The 19,225-nt window shown below is 36.2% G+C and overlaps 1 protein-coding gene and 2 pseudogenes across 1 annotated transcript; all 3 read left to right on the top strand.

Moving 5' to 3' along the window:
* Positions 1 to 858, top strand: LOC148789398 (uncharacterized). Its single transcript, XM_088882835.1, has one exon. It carries the CDS (start codon positions 1 to 3, stop codon positions 856 to 858), a length of 858 nt encoding a protein of 285 aa, XP_088738961.1.
* Positions 859 to 9,819: 8,961 nt separating this feature from the next.
* LOC148789397 (adenylate isopentenyltransferase 5, chloroplastic pseudogene) lies at positions 9,820 to 10,257 on the top strand (annotated as a pseudogene).
* A 4,066-nt stretch (positions 10,258 to 14,323) lies between these two features.
* Positions 14,324 to 15,187, top strand: LOC148789396 (adenylate isopentenyltransferase 5, chloroplastic pseudogene; annotated as a pseudogene).
* The last annotated feature ends 4,038 nt before the right edge of the window (positions 15,188 to 19,225 follow it).

The raw sequence follows: 19,225 nt of genomic DNA, 5'->3' as shown, positions 1-19,225 counted from the left end.
ATGCAAGCAAAAGCATTACTGATGGTGGAGAAAGAGGATGTCTTAAAATGGCCTAAGCACACGAGGTTTACACCTGCAAAAAAATATTCTAACAAGTATTGTCGTTTCCACAAGGAGAAGGGTCACGGCACGGAAGACTGTTATCAGCTCAAAAATGAGATCGAGAGGCTGGTGCGCCAAGGCTATTTTAGAAATCAAGTAACTAGGAACCATAGTAGGGGAGATCGTTGTACCAGATCTAGGTGTCCGAAAAGAGGACCTGGAGGCGAGGTAAGGAGAGATCTGCAGGTGAAAGGCATCATCCATACCAATAGTAGGAGGCTCCGCAGATGGGTATTCGAGGAGATCGAGGAAAAGGTCGAAAGAAAGAGGTGTTCGCTCGAAAATAGACAAATCTTGAATGTGGCACCTGAACCGAAAATTACCTTCGGAGCTCTTGATGCAAGAGAAAGGATAGGAGAAGACAACGATCCTATGATTATCAAAATGGATATCGCCAACTTCACTATCCATAAGGTGCTGGTTAACAATGGCAGCTCAGCAGACATCATCTTGATGGAGGTATTAGTAAAGATAGGGATAGACAACACAAGTCTGGCACCAATAAAGGCTCCCTTGGTCGGATTTGGTGGGAGCGAAGTCGAATCTTTGGGGACGATCGAACTTCCAGTCTCTATAGGTGAGGAACCAAGGAGAAAGAAGCTAATGGTAAAATTTTTGGTTGTTGATACCTCGTTTGCATATAATGTTATATTGGGTAGACCTGGCCTTAATTCTTTCAGGGCGATAGTGTCCACTTATCATCTCAAAATGAAGTTTCCAACTCCAAATGGAGTGGGTGAGGTAATGTGCAACTAGGCAGAGGCCAAGAGATGTTATAACCTATCCTTAAAAAGAGGAGAGAATGTCAAAAGAAAGAGGAAATTCTCCGAACCCAACGAGAATGGATGGGAATATAGAATGGAGAGGATAGAGCTGATCGAGGAACATAGAGAGACTGAATTTCTACAAGGAGATACTACTCACATGACTAAAATTGGGTCGAGAATGGAAAAAGGACTGGAAATGATGATGATAGCATTCCTTCGTAGTAATGCGGACATGTTCGCATGGAGCCCTTCAGATTTTAGAGGGATAAGTCCTGAAGTAATAGTCCACATGCTCAATGTCGACCCGACCATACGACCAGTGCAGCAGAGAAAAAGAACGTTCGAGTTGGAAAAGAATTGCATTATCAACGACGAGATCGAAAAGTTGTTAAAAGCAGGATATATTTCACAAATCCAATATACGGATTGGCTATCAAATGTGGTGGTAGTACCTAAGTCTTCCGGAAAATGGAGAATGTGCACTAGTTTTACCGACTTAAACAAAGTATGCTCGAAGGACCTATATTGATTTGTTAGTGGATTCGACAGCAGGCTACGAACTCTTCTCAATGATGGATGTATACCAGGGTTATCATCAGATATCGATGGCAAAGAAAGATTGCAGTAAAACATCATTTGTAACCGAGCAAGGTATTTTTTGCTACAATGTAATACCTTTTGCACTAAAAATACAGGTGCCACCTAGCTAGGCTGGTGAACAAGATGCTTAAAGACCAAATTGGAAAAACAATGGACGTCTACGTGGATGACATGCTGGCCAAAAGTCAGCGACCAAAAACCCACTTATCACACCAAAGGCAACCTTCGCCATTATGAGAGCATATGGGATGAAACTCAACCCAACGAAGTGCACATTCAGCGTCGGAGGCAGCAAGTTCCTGCGATACATGGTGAGCAACCAAGGAATAGAAGCTAACCCGGAAAATATTGAGGCGATCCTGCAGCTGAAATCACCGACCTCAGTTAAAGACGTCCAAAAACTGACTGGTAAGATCGCTTCACTTAATCGATTTATTTCTCAGCAGATAGGAATTTGCATTTCTTTAAAATTTTGAGAAAAGCAAAAGTGTTTAAATGCAGAGAAATGTGAACGAGCATTCCAAGAGCTTAAAGATTACTTGAGGTCGCCACCTTTGCTAGCGAACCCAAGGGAAGGCGATATATTGTATCTGCACTTAGCAGTGTCAGAAAATGCGGTAAGTTCAGTGTTGGTGAGAGAGGAGAAGAGGATCCAGAACCCAATTTATTACATCAGCAAGATGTTGCAAGGTGTTGAACATAGATATACTGTGATCGAGAAATTTGTCTTGGCCCTAGTAGTAACTGTTCGAAGATTACGACCCTACTTCCAATCTCACAAGGTCGTAGTATTAACAAATCAATCGCTCAAAAGCATACTGTCGCGACCAGAAGCCTTTGGGAGATTAGTTAAATGGACGGTCGAGCTCAACGAATACGATATTGAATACCAGGGGAGGACGGCAGAAAAAGGACAAATTTTGGCAAATTTTATAATGAAACTAGCAGGAGACCAGGCCTCAAAGAACGAACCAACTCTGGAGATCGAAACATGGATGTTACACGTGGATGGTTCATCAAACGCTAATAATGGAGGGGCGGGAACCTTGCTTCAAGGGTCAAAGGGAATTGAGATAGAGGTCGCTGCGAGGTTATCCTTCTCGACGACTAATAAAGAGGCTGAGTATGAGGCCCTGATATTGGGGCTATAGTTGGCCCATGATGCTGGAGTGGAAATGTTGGAAGTATATACAGATTCACAGCTAGTGGCAATGCAGATCGAGGGTACTTAATAAAAGAAAGAGAAATCTATGATGATGTATTACAGAAGGGCAAAATCCATGATGGAAAAATTAAAAAAATGCTAGATCCAACAAATTCCGAGATGCGAGAATGATAGAGCTGATTCACTTTCGAAATTCGGAGCTCTCTTATCATGAATAAAAGATCAAAAAATTACAGTCATCATAAAGGATCGGCCAACGATCTCAGAACCGTTGGAGATCAAAACAGTTGAACCAGCATATCCGTGGAAGGATGAAATCGTGCGCTGTCTTAAAGAAGGATTGCTACCTAAAGACCCAATACAAGCTAGGAGATTAAAATTCAGGGCACTCAAATTTGTGGTGATCGGATCCGATCTGTACAAATGATCCATAGAAAGACCATTGTTGAAATGCCTAGATGACGACCGAGCAAAATATGTGATGAGGGAGATTCATGAAGTGAGCTGTGGCAATCATTCTGGTGCTAGATCGCTAGCACAAAAGTTTGCAAGGCAGGGGTATTTTTGGCCTACCATGATGAAAGATGCTAAAGAGTTAGTTCCAAAATGTGAAAGCTGTCAAAGATATGCCTTACAGACGCATGTACCAACTACTCCGATGAAACTGATACAAATCGCATGGCCATTCGACCAATGGGGAATTGACATTTTAGGGCCATTCCCCCCAGCCAAAGCTTAGAAGAAGTACATCGTGGTCACGATTGAATATTTTTCTCCAATGGGTCGAAGCAGAAGCTGTGTCAAAAATATCTGAAAAGGAGATCAACTTCATTTGGAAAAATATAGTCTGCAGATTTGGAGTGCCAAGGATCCTAATATCAGATAATGGTATACAATTCCAAGGCAAGCAAATTACTACTTGGCTGAAGGAATTAAAAAATTCAAAAAAATTTCAAATCGGTCGACCATCCTCAAGCGAATGGACAGACAGAAGTGAGGAACAGAACCATCTTCCAACACCTAAAAACCAGGATAAAGTCCAAAGGGTCGTGGGACGAGGAGTTCCCAGGAGTATTATGGGCTTATCGAACGACCACACGAACCGCTCCAAGTGAAACCCCCTTTTGTTTCATTTCTGGTTCTGAAGTTGTCATTCCTGCAGAAATTAGTGAAGAGACTCAGACGATAGCGAGCTACGATGCGATGACCAACGAGGAAGAAGGACCATTCGATCTCACCATGGTGGAGGAAAAAAGAGACACAGCGTATGCAAAAATACTCCATCACATGGGATTGATCAGAAAGAATTACAATAAGAAACTGAGGCCAAGGGAATTACAGGTTGGCAATCTAGTCCTAAAAAAGGTCGAGGTTTCAAAACATGTGGGAAAATTGGACCCGGCATGGGAAGGACCGTATAAAGTAATCGAGATAAGAAGAAAGGGATCATACAAACTCTAAGACGCAAATGGACAGGTCCTCCCCCGACCGTGGAATATACACAATCTTAGGAAGTCTTATGCTTGAGACCGTGAAAAAGGTCGCAATAATACAAACAATCTGAAAAAGATCCTAGTTTTAATTTTTGAGAACCTAAAAAAGGTCGCAACAATGTAAACGATCCGAAAAAGATCCCCCTGTTAAACCTGTAAAAGGTCGAAATAATAGTGATCTGAAAAAGCTCCAGCTTCAGAAGGACGAGATAGGTAGTCTGAAAAAAATTTGTTTTGTGGTAACTTATAAATATTAAAGCACTATTAGCACAATCTGAAAAAGATAAACTAAAAAGGGGTGATTATGTACGAATCTGAAAAAGACTAAGTGATCAAGAAATTCCTTGGGTAAGGCAAAACTCAAGTAGCACATACAAGACAGAAAACATGAATACCATAAAAAATATTACAACCATGAGTTCAAAACACAATTATAAGTCATCAATCCTCTTCGATCTTATCTAGGAGGGTCGCGAACTCATCTTCAGTAGGCAAAGGAACTTCTTCATCGGCAAATGGCTGGAACCTGCCATCGAGACTAGGGTCTAATTGTGACACGTCAAAACCCGGAGCAAATCCTCCTAAAGTAGTCACCTGCCTCTTACATCTATCAAATCCTTGCATCAGATAATCTGCAGCTTTAATCTCCAAGGCAGATTCAAAGGTAGGAGCTTTCATGAAGTCGCGGGCATCTTGGATACGAGCTTCTTTGATGCGAGCAGAAAAGTCATTTGACTTGAGATAATTATCCCGGCCTTCAATTGCTCCTGCGACCTTCCCAGCAGCATGACCAGCAGAAAAGCCCTCTTCCTTCCCTGCCTCCATCGCCTTAGCCACCTCAGAGACCAATTCTTCTTCCAACTCTTTATTACGAGCTTCCAAAGCGGCTCGTTGATTTTCAAGATCCTACTCGCGAGCTGAGGTCTTAGAGATTCTGCTTCGCGATTCCTTCGCTTTGTTATAATCTAGTTTCGACGAAACCCAGCACACTTCAAGGAAAGCCCGCGAACGAAGTTGGCAGCCTAAAAAGAGGTTATCAGTGAAGGGAAAAGATAATGAATCAAAGTAAAAATGATAGAAAATGAACCTGGACTAAAGAATGGGCACAGTGTTCTTCGAGATGGGTGAATGAAGTTTGAAGCAGAGTTTCTTGATCGTGTGGAAGGCAGCTCACATTACAGAATTCCCAGGAGTCCTAGCCTGACTGAGTACCGAGAACTGTGCTGCTGGAAAAAAATTTTCCAATCTGGAGCCAACTTTTCACCCTCTAATTGAGCTGTCAAATGATGGGGAGTTCTCAAATCTTCACGAGCTTTCTTCCGACATTCGGTGACATCATTCAAAAGCTCCATGTTCCTTAGTTCTTCTGCCCTAGCGGACTCCGATGGATAATTCGCCCTAAGGGATTGGGATCGACTTCTTGGGTTTGATCGCATGAGGCTCTTACTCCTCCTCCTGCGACGACTGACTTAGCTACCAAGGCTAGATTCACCAGTACGAGAACCATCAGGCGACCTCTCAACATTTGGGATCCGGACCCAAACCCCTAGACTGCGTGTCCTCGCTCCCGACCACAATAGGAGTAGCATCCCTTGGGATACCCTCAGGAGCAGAGGAACCTTCCACCATAGGTCAAGTTGAAACAGCTGGAGAAGGTGCGACTTGAGCAGCCGGAGAAGATACTTGTGCAACTATAGCCCTGGCTTGTGCCGCCCTAATCCCTTGGGTAATGCGATCCTGGATAACCATGTCGTCTGCAAAAGGAGATTTCTGTTAGAATATGATTACTTACAACAGAGTTACAAATCGAAGTAGATAAATCTTTCACCTAAGGAACCCTCCACTTGAAGGTGTGCTAGAGTAAGATGTGCGAGCCAGAGGACTTCTTCTACCAAGATCTTCTTCGGATCATATCGGTAGGAAGTAAGGCTGTTTATTTGGTCTCCTTCCAATCCCTCTCATTCGATTACAGGTTTAGGTATGTCTACAACCCAATCACATTTGACAGGCCACTCTCGACCTGGAGGAGCTAGGATGAAGATAAACTTCTCTTTCCAAGGGCCTACGTCTGAAGTAAGGGGATCTAAATATCTACAATCCCTACATGTAGACAGATAAAAGAAGCCCGTATTGGCTGATCTACCAGAAGTGGTAAAAGAATACAAGGTCCAGAAGTTATCAAAATTAAGTTTGAAATGGTGAACTCTCATTATAATTATAAAGAGGATTATCTGACGAATGGAATTGGGGGATAGCTGCATGGGGCATAATTCAAGACGACTAACGATCTGAGCTACATAAGAAGCTAAAGGGAGTCATAACCTAGCATTAAAGTGATGAAGCGAGAAGGCGCAGAAACCCTTGGGTGGACGCTGCATACGATCAAATGACCTTGGAATAACAACTTCGAAGCTATTGGGAATATATTCTCCTTTATGCGGTGAATTTGTTGCTTTACAGTGCTAACTATACCAGCCCAAAGACTATGCTCTAACATAGCTTTGTATTTTTCATAAGTAGGATTATCATCTGAGGTAGACTCGTCGGCTCGCCTATCGCGACATGACCTAACCTTTGACGGACCCTCATTGGGAATGGGGGACTCTATTCTATTGAAAAGAGTAGCAGAATTAGAATTAGAATTAGATTGGGAAGAAGACATAGTACCTTGAATGCCAAGGACGAGGTCGAGCAGCGAGTATTGGGATCGATATAAGGATAACAGCGACCTTGACATTACAAGAGTGGCAAAGAATTTATTTGAATAGAACCTCTATATATATAGAGAACTGGAAGGGATAACAAGAAAAGGAAGAACCACTCCGGGGATGACCCGTATGGGCACAATGCCCATGGTAACCACAATCGGACAACACATGTCTCACTCGAATCGAGGCAGCGGCTTCAGAAAGATGGCTTTTCAACTTCTGTAAGCATGAAAGGTCATACACACAAAACTGGGAGACTAATGATAAGGGAAGAATATGAAAAGACGAAATGACCCATTCTTAAGGGTAAAGTGGTTATTTTGGTTAATAAGCATTTCATTATGGCAATAATCCGCCAGATAAGATCTTCAGACAAGATATCCAGCTTTAATCTAGGAGGATTAAATGGCGTGCAATCTGTGAGCATGATCAATGGGAAACACTGATTAACATTGCATATAACCCTCATAAACGAGCACTTACCATAAATTCAGTTTTCTTATAAATGAGAGAAAGGAAGTCATTAACAAGGTAATGTGATTCTGTTCTTAGAAACTGATAATCTATATTCTCTATCTCAAAGTTTGACTTAGGCATCGGAGTGTCGTCGTTAGGGACGAACCCGACTAACCTAACGATCTTTTGTGGTTCTCAGGTACTATAGGTCTATTCGACAACTCCCACATATTGGAAGATAATGCTCAAGGTCGAATTTAATATTCTTCGAGGCGGATCAGTTGGATAGGATTTTCTCGTGATTTCCAGTCCACACTACTCAAACGAAATTAACACTCACTTCCATAAGAGAATGATCAACGAAGGAGGTAATCCGTACTCAAACTAAGTTTATACTTACTTCCATATGGTGCTTCTACATATGTTTGAACAGAATTTATAATTTTGATAATTTTAGTTATTTATACTAACTGCTCGAACACTAGTTTAATTGGTATAAGTAGAGGTAATAAATTTTTTTTCGTACATATGTAGAATAATCATATGGAAGTAACTATTAATTTAGTTTGAGCATGGATTACATCCTTTGTTGATCATACTCATATGGAAGTGAGTATTAATTTAGTTTGAGTAGAGATTACATCTTTTTGTTGATCATACTAAATGTATCGGCAAGTTTTAACTAGTCGCAAATAGGATTATATATATTTCTTGTTGATGTGCATAGGGATAAATTAAATCAAATATTCGCGATTGTATTTGAGATCGATGAATAAATGTATTATGCGAATATATTAATATAAGACGACTAACACGAATTGTGATAGCATGTTAACCTTTAGGATATCTACAAAAGCATATTAATCATTGCTATATTCTTGAATATTAACGAGGAATACGTTATTGGAGTAATTATTGTAACATATAATGAAAAATTCATGTAAAATAATTAAGGAAACTGATACTGATGCATATAATAGTGTTATTACAAAACTAAAATAAAATAAAATAAAATAAATGGATGCAATCAGTATCATCAACGGATGGATACTGCAACTTAATTACTTTCATATTAATCATGGACCAGAAAATGTCCAAATACTTGAATCAATTGCATATAGTAACAATTACAAGAATAGTATAATTATCATTCAGAATTTGATCCAATTAAATTTTAGTAAATCTAAATAAGAGATAACATATGAAGACCATATTTATTAATGTTCAATTAATATAGATTTTTTCATTATAATATATGTTTTCTCATATATAGTAGGTTGACGAATTAATGAGAATACTTAAACTCACTCGATTTTACTCAAAAGCAAATCGTACGTAAGATATGGATAATCACTAAGTACTTCGTCATTATCTTTCAATTTCTCTTAATTTTTTTCTCACTCGATATAGTAAAATTACTCATTATACATCCCAAGAATAATTTTTTTACAAAATACAATTATCGATGGATTTATTGCATCTCTTATGGTACCTGCACAGTGTAGATTTTGACATCTTAATTATGATTAGTATTTCAATTGACTTTTAACGACAGCTTTGCAATAATTAATGATTCTTTTCCTATTATGTAAATACAGTAAAAACTACAGTAATTTGGGCAGAGCCTTGCTCATGATTTATTTGAATTGTTATATAGTAAGTGGATAGGGTTAGGTGTGAAGTTATTACTATGCATGGCTTGATTTGTTCCACATTGTGTGTAAGTAAGTATATATCCCCCTACACATCCTATGTTTCTTCATGCTTCAAACAATTGTCTAGGTAATTTGTTTCACATAATGAAACTTGTTCATGATTCTCTCTAGACCCCACAAATGTATGAAGTTTTTCTTCAAACAAATCCTTTTGAAGAAGATAAATTAATCCCAGAATCGAAAAAGGCTTGTCTCTCTATGATAGATCGATATTCTAAAATACTAGATTGAATTTTGAGAGAATTCTAAGACATGGCCTTTTTCTTTTTTAAATTTGTATGATGAAATTGACAGGTGTTAAAAAAAAGTAAAAGTAATTACCAATTAGAATGTCGGTCTCATCCTGGAAGCCAACACAATCCAGCATGATGAACTTTTCAGTTGGGGGCATGATAGACAAGCACCAAGTGAAGGATAAGGTGGGGTGGTATTGGGTGCCACTGGCACAGGAAAATCGCGCTTGGCGATAGACCTGGCCTCCTATTTCGGCGCAGAGGTCATCAATTCGGACAAAATTTAGTTCTACAAGGGCCTAGACATAGTAACCAATAAGGTGAGCAATGAGGAATTCGTCAGCATGCCACACCATTTGCTTGGAATCATTCATCCCGAGGTGGATTTCTCTGTACATAATTTTGTGCATCATGCATTGCTGGCTGCTCATGCCATCGTACAAAAGAATCAGTTGCCAATCATTGCTGGTGGGTCCAATTCATTCATACAGGCACTTCTCAATAACGACACTGAGTTACCCTCCAAGTACGAGTGTTGCTTTCTCTGATGGACTTGGCAATCCCATTCTTGCATTCGTACATGTCGAGAAGGGTTGCTCAGATGGTGGATAACGGGTTGATGGAGGAGGCTAAGATATTTTTTGATCCAGAAATTCGTGGCTATGATAATGGGATTAAGCATAGCATTGGAGTCCCCGAGATGGATGAGTTCTTCAGGAGTGAGGGTCTAGTCGATGGCGAAACTAGGACTAAGCTTCTTAAGGCAGCTATTGATGAAATTAAGATGAACACTTGCAAATTAGCTTGCCGTCAAGTTTTAAAGATTTTAAGGATGAGGGAGGAATTTGGGTGGCAGATCCATCGGTTGAACGCCACAGAGGTATTCCTTCAACATGGTGGAGATGCCAATGAAGCATGGGAGAAATTGGTGCTGGAGCCTAGTATGAACATTGTGGCTCGTTTCATTTGCAAAGAAAACATAGATCTGAAACCGACTGCATATGAACAATTAGTATGATCAATTATGTACTTTCGTGCATATGAACAATTAGTATGATCAACAAAATTTTGTAGTCCAATTGATATACTAGTTAAAATTCATGGCGGTACAATTATTGTGAAAACAATAATATTCAATCCTATATGCATTATATGTAATCCAATTTATATCAATTTAAACTCTAGTCCGTTTGATTAGCATTATCAACAAGAAACATATATAATCCTATTTGAATCTAGTTAAAACTTGCCGATTCGTTTAGTACGATCCACAAAAGATGTAATCCCTACTCAAACTAAATTAATACTCACTTCCATATGAGTATGATCAACGAAGGATGTAATCCGTACTCAAACTAAATTAATACTTACGTCAACATGATGCTTCTACATATGTACGAACAAAATTTATTATGTCTACTTGTACCAATTAAACTAGTGTTCCAGCAGTTAGTGTGATCATTAAAATGTTAGATCCTACTTATTTGTATAGGAATAAAAATAAAGTTTATACCTTGTAAATTATGAGGGGGTGTCACTTTTTTTCCTACACAAATTATGAAAATTAGTTTTTACAAGAATAAAATTATAAAAATTATAAAATTAATAGAATTAAAATTACTAAAATAATTAGTGTTATCAATAAATATAAGTAGAAATACTATGGGTGTGTAGGTGGATATATATGTACACATATATATCCAGAGTTCTTGAATAAAGTTGAAAATTAAATAATATTATTCGCGATTGCATTTGAGGTTGATGAATAAATGTGTAATACGAATATATTACTATAAGACACTAACACGAATTGTGATCGCATATTAACATTTATAATATCTATAGAAGCGTATTAATCATCGCTATACTCTAGAGTATGAACGAGGAATAAGATGTGTGATGAATTCTTGTAACATTTATCTAATTTAATAAAACTCATATACGTACATTTATGGTGTTTCCATCAAAGAAATATGTAATCCTAGGTACCAAATTAAACTTTGTTTATAGAATTATGTTGAAATATAATCCTACTCATATCAATTTAATGCTCATGTCAATACAATTAATATGATCAAGAATAGTTCCAAATTATCTTAATTATAAATGTGAATATATTAATAATGGTTGTATCAATAAAGTATAATATAGTCTTGTGCGATCCTACTTATACCATGTAAAAATTCATGTCCCGTGTATTTATTATGATCATCAAGTGAAAAATCGTGTACTTGCAATTATTGTGGTCTACCAAAGAAGTTATTATGTTCGTCTAGTCTAAAATCAATGTCCGTACAATTAGGGTACAAGCATTATGTGATGCTTTTACTAACAAAATATATATGTACCTTCCTGCATATGAACAATTAGTATGATCAACAAAAATATGTAGTCCTACTGATATACTGAGTTAAAATTCATGGCGGTACAATTAGTATGAAAGCATGAATATTCAATGCTTTGATCTACAAAATATATATGTAATCCTATTCATACCAATTAAAACTCATGTCCGTGCAATTAGCATGATCAACTAGAAATATATATAATCCTATTTGCAACTAGTTAAAACTTGCCGATACATTTTGTACGATCAACAAAAGATTTATTCCCTACTTGTTATAATTTGTAGCCTAATGACTTATTAGAAGGCCGGCCTTGGCACCCCAATTACCTGACACACTTGGCAGCCCACAACCGACCCAGTAACCCAACCCATCTATCTACCTACTTATATCACATTTGAAACCCAAAATCTCACTTTCCCTCTTCTCTCTTTTTTCTGCGCCGTCTACTTTCTCTCCTCTCCAAATCCTCTCTATGATTTTCTTCCTTCTCTTCTCCGGGAGCCATGGCCACTTTCCTAAACCAATCTAATGGTTTTAGGAAAGCCACCAAGGTTTTCCTTCTCTACCACAGTTTTCACCCCTTTAAATAAGGGATTCTCCCTTGTAGCTAAAACATGAAGTTGTTTATCTCCTTCACCATTAACCAAAGTTCTTCGTGAAATATTGAGTTGGGGTCTCTATGACCGTGTGATACTGAGATCTGGGTGATCGGGGTTGTGGTCCGATTCTTGGTTTGTGTAGTTACCGTGAGTCGGTTCATTGTGGAAACGGTGCCTTGTGACTGTATTCCTTTATCGAGATATTGGATTTGGCTACTCTGAGCCTGTTAATCACTATACTGTTGATTTAATTATTTCATTATTTCCTTCATTTGTTATTATCATTTAAGTTGTATATTAGCCTGTAATAATCTTACGGAGTTTCTTACTCTAATTTTTGTAATAGTTGGATAGGATTTTCTGGTGATTTTCACTCTACACAACTCAAACTAAATTAACACTCACTTCCATGTGAGTATGATCAACGAAGGAGGTAATGCGTACTCAAACTAAATTTATACTTACTACCATATGATGCTTCTACATATGTATGAACAAAATTTGTATAAGTAGAGATAATAAATTTTGTTCGTACAAATGTAGAAGCATCATATGGAAGTAAGTATTAATTTAGTTTGAGTACGGATTATATCCTTCGTTGATCATACTCATATGGAAGTGAGTATTTGATTCGTTTGAGTAGGAATTACATCTTTTGTTGATCGTACTAAATGTATCGGAAAGTTTTAACTAGTCGCAAATAGGATTATGTATATTTCTTTTTGATGTGCATAGGGATAAAGTAAATCAAATTATTCGTGATTGCATTTGAGATAGATGAATAAATGTATAATGTGAATATATTAATATAAGATGACTAACACGAATTGTGATCGTATGTTAACATTTATGATATCCATAAGAGCATATTAATTATTGCTATATTCCTGAATATTAACGAGGAATAAGTTGTGTGATTAATTCCTGTAACATATAATGAAGAATTCATGTAAAATAATTCAGGAAACTAAATTACTACTGCATACAATAGCGTTATTACAAAACTAAAACAAAATAAACTAAAATAAATGGATCAATCAGTAACATCAACGGATGGATACTGCAACTTAATTACTTTCATATAAATCATGGACCACAAAATGTCCAAATACATGAATCAATTGCATATAGTAACAATTACAAGAATAGTATAATTAACATTCAGAATTTGCTCCAATTAAATTTCAGTAAATCTAAATAAGAGATAAAATCTGTAGAACACATTTATTAACGTTAAATTAATATCGATTTTGTCATTATAATATATCTTTTTTTCATATATAGTAGGTTGACAAATTAATGAGGATACCTTTTGAGATTCAAAATTCAATTTTGTAAACTCACTTGACTTTACTCAAAAGCAAATGACTACGTACTTTGTCATTATCTTTTAATTTCTCATAATTTTTTTCTCATTCAATATCGTAAAATTACTCATTATACATCCCAAGAATTTTTTTTACAAAAAATAATTATCGATGGATTTATTGCATCTCTTATGGTACCTGCACGGTGTAGATTTTGACATCTTAATTATGATTAGTATTTGTATTATCTTTTTACGACAGCTTCGCAATAATTAATGATTCTTTTCCTATTCCGTAAATACAGTAAAAAATACTGTAATTTGGACAGAGCCTTACTCATGATTTATTTGAATTGTTATATAGTAAGTGGATAGGGATAGGGGTGTAGTTATTACCATGAATGGCTTGATTTGTTCTACATTATGTGTACGTATGTGTGTATAAATACCCCCCTACACATCCTATGTTTCTTCATGTTTCAAACAATTGTCCAGGTAATTTCTTTCACATCAATGGAACTTGTTCGTGATTCTCTCTAGAGCATACAAATGTTTGAAGTTTTTCTTCACACAAATCGTTTTGAAGAAGAGAAATTAATCCAAGAGTTGAGAAGGGCTTGTCACTCTATGATAGATAGAAATTCCAAAATAGTAGATTGTATTTGGTACAAGTTTTGTTTTAGAGTATTCTAACACGTGTCCTTTTTCTTTTTTTATTTGTGTGATGAAATTGACAGGTGTTACAAAAAGTAAAAGTAATTACCAATTAAAATGTCGATCTCCGCTTGGAAGCCAGCACAATCTAGCATGACAAACTTTTCAGTTCGGGGCATGATGAACAAGCACCAAGGGAAGGATAAGGTGGTGGTGGTATTGGGTGCCACTGGCACAGGCAAATCGCGCCTGGCGATAGACCTGGCCACCCGTTTCGGGGCAGAGGTCATCAACTCGGACAAAATTCAGGTCTACAAGGGCCTTGACATAGTAACCAATAAGGTGAGCAATGAGGAATGCCACGGCGTGCCGCACCATTTGCTCGGAATCATTGATCCCGAGGTGGATTTCACTGTACATGATTTTGTGCATCATGCATTGCTGGCTGCTGATGCCATCGTACAAAAGAATCGGTTACCAATCATTGCTGGAGGGTCCAATTCCTTCATACAGGCACTTGTCACTGACAACACTGAGTTTTCCTCCAAGTACGAGTGTTGCTTTCTCTGGATGGACGTGGCGATCCCGGTCTTGCACTCGTACGTGTCGAAAAGGGTTGATCAGATGGTGGATAGCGGGTTGGTGGAGGAGGGCAAGGCATTTTTTGACCCAAAAATTCGTGACTATGATTATGGGATTAGGCGTGCCATCGGGGTCCCCGAGATGGATGAATTCTTCAGGAGTGAGGGTCTAGTCGATGGTGAAACTAGGGCTAAGCTTCTTAAGGCAGCTATAGATGAAATTAAGATGAATACTTGCAAATTAGCTTGCCGTCAAGTTGAAAAGATCTTGAGGATGAGGGAGGAATTTGGGTGGCAGATCTATCGGTTAAACGCCACAGAGGTATTCCTTCAATGTGGTGGAGATGCCAATGATGCATGGGAGAAATTGGTGCTGGAGCCGAGTACGAACATGGTGGCTCGTTTCATTTGCAAAGAAAACATAGATCCGAAGCCTACTGCATATGAACAATTAGTATGATCAATTATGTACGTTCGTGCATATGAACAATTAGTATGATCAGCAAAATTTTGTAGTTCTACTGATATACTGAGTTAAAATTCATGGCAGTACATTTAGTGTGAAAGCATTAATATTCAATGCTTTGATCAACGAAATACATATGTAATCCAATTTATACAAATTTAAACTCATGTCTGTTCGATTGGCATTATCAACAAGAAATATATATAATCCTATTTGCGTCTAGTTAAACTTGCCGATTCATTTAGTACGATCAACAAAAGAAGTAATCCTTACTCAAACTAAATTAATACTCACTTCCATATGAGTATGATCAACGAAGGACGTAATCCGTACTCAAACTAAATTAATACATACTTTAATATTATGCTTCTACATATGTATGAACAAAATTTATTATCTCTACTTATACCAATTAAACTAGTGTTCGAGCAGTTAGTGTGATTATTAAAATGTTAAATCCTACTTATTTGTATAGGTATAAAAATACAGTTTCTGTCTTGTAATTTATGAGGGGCTGTCATTTTTTGTCCTATAGAAGTTATGATAATTAGTTTTTACAATACTAAAATTATAAAAATTATAGAATTAATAGAATTAAAATTACTAAAATAATTAGTGTTATCAATAAAATATAAGTAAAAATACTATGGATGAGTAGGTGGATATATATGTACACATATATATCTGGAGTTCTTGAAGAAAGTTGAAAATTAAATCAAATTATTCGCGATTGCACTTGAGGTTGATGTATAAATTTGTAATACGGATATATTAGTATAATATGACTAACACAAATTGTGATTGCATGTTAATTTTTATGATATCTATAAAAGCGTATTAATCATCGCTATATTCTTGAATATGAACGAGGAATAAGATTTGTGATTAATTCTTGTAACATTTATCTAAGTTAATAAAACTCATATACGTATATTTATGGTGCTTCCATCAATGAAATATTTAGTCCTAGTTACCAAATTAAACATTATTTATAGAATTATTTTGAAATATAATCCTACTCATATCAATTTAAAGCTCATGTCAGTACAATTAATATGTCAAGATAAGTTGCAAATTGTCTTAATTATAAATGTGAATATATTAATGATGTTTGTATCAATAAAGTATAATATAGTCTTGTGCGAACGTATTTATACCAAGTAAAAATTCATGTTCCGTGTATTTATTATGATCATCAAGTGAAAAATCGTGTACGTGCAATTATTTTGGTGTACCAAAGAAGTTATTATGTTGGTCCAGTCTAAAACCAATGTTCATACAATTAGTTTACAAGCATAATGTGATGCTTTTACTAACAAAATATATATGTACCTTCTTGCATATGAACAATTAGTATGATCAACAAAATTATGTAGTTCTACTTATATACTGAGTTAAAATTCATGGCGGTAGAATTAGTATGAAAGCAAGAATATTCAATGCTTTGATCAACGAAATATATATGTAATCCCATTTATACTAATTAAAACTCATGCCCGTGCGATTAGCATGATCTACAATAAATATATTTAATCCTATTTGCAGCTAGTTAAAAGTTGCCGATACATTTAGTACGATCAACAAAAGATGTAATCCCTACTTGTTATAATTTGTAGCCTATTGACTTATTAAAAGGCCGACCTTGGCAGCCCAATTACCTGACCCACTTGGCGGCCCACAATCGACCCGGTAACCCGACCCATCCAATCTACCTACTTATATCACACCCCTAGCCCTAAATTTCAGTTTCCCTCTTATTTGTTTTTTCTGCGCTGTCTACTTCCTCTCCTCTCCGAATCCTCTCTGTGATTTTCTGCCTTCTGTTCTCCGACAGCCAGGGCCATTTTCATAAACAAATCTAATGGTTTAGGAAAGCCACCAAGGTTTTCCTTCTCTACCACTGTATTCACCCCTTTAAATAGGGGATTCTCCCTTTCGGCTAAAACATGAATCAAGTTGTTTATCTCCTTCACCATTCGCCAAAGTTCTTTGTGAAATATTTTGTAGGGGTCCCTATGACCGTGTGATACTGAGATCTGAGTGATCGGAGTTGTGGTCGGGTTCTTGGTTTGTGGAGTTACCGTGAGTCGGTTCATTGTGGAAACAGTGCCTTGTGACCGTATTCCTTTATCGAGATATTGGATCTAGCTGCTTTAAGCATGTTAATCACTATACTGTTGATTTAATTAGTTCATTATTTCTTTCATTTGTTATTATCATTTAAGTTGTATATTGGCCTGTAATAATCGATGGTGTTTCGTACTCCAATTTTTGTAATAGTTGGATAGGATTTTCTAGTGATTTCTGCTCTATACTACTCAAACTAAATTTATACTCACTTCCATATGAGTATGATCAATGAAAGAGGTAATCCATACTCAAAATAAATTTATACTTACTTCCATATGAAGCTTCCACATAAGCATGAACAAAATTTATAATTTTGACAATTTTAGTAATTTATATTAACTGTTCAAACACTAGTTTAATTTGTATAAGTAGAGATAATAAATTTTGTTCGTACATATGTAGAAGCATCATATGGAAGTAAGTATTAATTTAGTTTGAGTACGGATTATATCCTTCGTTGATCATACTCATATGGAAGTGAGTATTTGATTCGTTTGAGTAGGAATTACATCTTTTGTTGATCGTACTAAATGTATCGGAAAGTTTTAACTAGTCGCAAATAGGATTATGTATATTTCTTTTTGATGTGCATAGGGATAAAGTAAATCAAATTATTCGTGATTGCATTTGAGATAGATGAATAAATGTATAATGTGAATATATTAATATAAGATGACTAACACGAATTGTGATCGCATGTTAACATTTATGATATCCATAAGAGCATATTAATTATTGCTATATTCCTGAATATTAACGAGGAATAAGTTGTGTGATTAATTCCTGTAACATATAATGAAGAATTCATGTAAAATAATTCAGGAAACTAAATTACTACTGCATACAATAGCGTTATTACAAAACTAAAACAAAATAAACTAAAATAAATGGATCAATCAGTAACATCAACGGATGGATACTGCAACTTAATTACTTTCATATAAATCATGGACCACAAAATGTCCAAATACATGAATCAATTGCATATAGTAACAACTCCAAGAATAGTATAATTAACATTCAGAATTTGCTCCAATTAAATTTCAGTAAATTTAAATAAGAGATAAAATCTGTAGAACACATTTATTAACGTTAAATTAATATCGATTTTGTCATTATAATATATCTTTTTTTCATATATAGTAGGTTGACAAATTAATGAGGATACCTTTTGAGATTCAAAATTCAATTTTGTAAACTCACTTGACTTTACTCAAAACCAAATCCTACGTAAGATATGGATAATCACTACGTACTTTGTCATTATCTTTTAATTTCTCATAATTTTTTTCTCATTCAATATCGTAAAATTACTCATTATACATCCCAAGAATTTTTTTTACAAAAAATAATTATCGATGGATTTATTGCATCTCTTATGGTACCTGCACGGTGTAGATTTTGACATCTTAATTATGATTAGTATTTGTATTATCTTTTTACGACAGCTTCGCAATAATTAATGATTCTTTTCCTATTCCGTAAATACAGTAAAAAATACTGTAATTTGGACAGAGCCTTACTCATGATTTATTTGAATTGTTATATAGTAAGTGGATAGGGATAGGGGTGTAGTTATTACCATGAATGGCTTGATTTGTTCTACATTATGTGTACGTATGTGTGTATAAATACCCCCCTACACATCCTATGTTTCTTCATGTTTCAAACAATTGTCCAGGTAATTTCTTTCACATCAATGGAACTTGTTCGTGATTCTCTCTAGAGCATACAAATGTTTGAAGTTTTTCTTCAAACAAATCGTTTTGAAGAAGAGAAATTAATCCAAGAGTTGAGAAGGGCTTGTCACTCTATGATAGATAGAAATTCTAAAATAGTAGATTGTATTTGGTACAAGTTTTGTTTTAGAGTATTCTAACACGTGTCCTTTTTCTTTTTTTA

Source organism: Sesamum indicum, linkage group LG1 (assembly GCF_026168435.1).
Source record: "Sesamum indicum cultivar Baizhima isolate 11 linkage group LG1, ASM2616843v1, whole genome shotgun sequence".
NCBI lineage: Eukaryota > Viridiplantae > Streptophyta > Magnoliopsida > Lamiales > Pedaliaceae > Sesamum > Sesamum indicum.
This window is presented reverse-complemented; position numbering and strand designations above follow the sequence as displayed.